At 57.6% G+C, this 923-nt stretch overlaps 1 protein-coding gene across 1 annotated transcript; it reads right to left on the bottom strand.

The window, feature by feature from the left end:
* Nucleotides 1-5: 5 nt before the first annotated feature.
* Nucleotides 6-920, bottom strand: LOC104168199 (toll-like receptor 2 type-2; the record flags this gene model as incomplete). The annotated part of the gene is made up of 1 exon (XM_009708696.1): nucleotides 6-920. A coding segment is annotated over one exon (915 nt), but the record flags the coding sequence as incomplete, so codon positions are not given.
* Nucleotides 921-923: the final 3 nt, after the last annotated feature.

The raw sequence follows: 923 nt of genomic DNA, 5'->3' as shown, positions 1-923 counted from the left end.
ATCTCCTGCTGGTCTTCTTCAAGAGGCCACTCCAGGTAGGTCTTTGTGTTCATGATCTTCCGCAGCTTGCAGAACCTCTTGGGAATCGCTTGGCTCTGGATGGGCTCCAGGAGGACGAGAATGGCCGCATCGTTGTTCTCGTCAAAGAGGCGGAAGTGCGAGAAGTCCAGCTCGTATTTGCACCACTCGCTCTGCACAAAGTGCTCGGACAGCACAAAGAGCGTTTTGTGGCTCTTCTCCATGGAGTCGATGATGTTGTCCACGATCCACTTCCCGGGCACAAAGTCCCGCTTATGGAGGCAGAGCCGAAACGGGGGGCAGGCCTGCTCCAGCTCCCGCACCATTATGTTTTCCACCCAGTCGGAGTCGTTCTCGCTGTAGGAGACAAAAGCGTCGTAGCAGATGTCCTTCGCGGGGGCTCGCTTGGGCTTCCGCTTGGCTTGCAGCCATGCCCAGGTCATTCTCAGGTACCACACCACGTGGTACTTGTAGCCCAGGGCCACCAGGACGAGGATGACCAGGAACACCAGCACGCAGATCAACGACACCAGGAGGGACCTGTGGCACTCCATCAGGGAGAGGTGCACGGCTCCAACCCGCGCCCCTCGCACTGCCAGGGGAGAGTCACAGACGTACCCGTCCGGCCACCCCACCAGCACCTGGGCTAGCCCGGCCTGCTGCTGGATGAAGGACAGGAACTCGCAGGAGCAGATGAAGTTGTTGTCGCTGGCGTCCAGCAGCTCCATTTTCTTGAAGGACTCAAACCCTTCCTTGGAGAAACTGCTGAGCTTGTTTCTTCTGATTGACATGGCCACTAAGTTTGGGACGAGCGGGGCACCAGGCAAGGTCTTCAGATGGTTTTTGGCGAGGTACAGCTCTTTCAGAAACGGGAGTCGCAGCCCAAATTCCTCCAGGTTGTTAGC

The sequence above is a fragment of the Cariama cristata genome, unplaced genomic scaffold (assembly GCF_000690535.1).
Source record: "Cariama cristata isolate BGI_N322 unplaced genomic scaffold, ASM69053v1 C10914506, whole genome shotgun sequence".
NCBI lineage: Eukaryota > Metazoa > Chordata > Aves > Cariamiformes > Cariamidae > Cariama > Cariama cristata.
The sequence above is the reverse complement of the archived record's forward strand: the minus strand, read 5'-3'. Positions and strand labels throughout refer to the sequence as shown.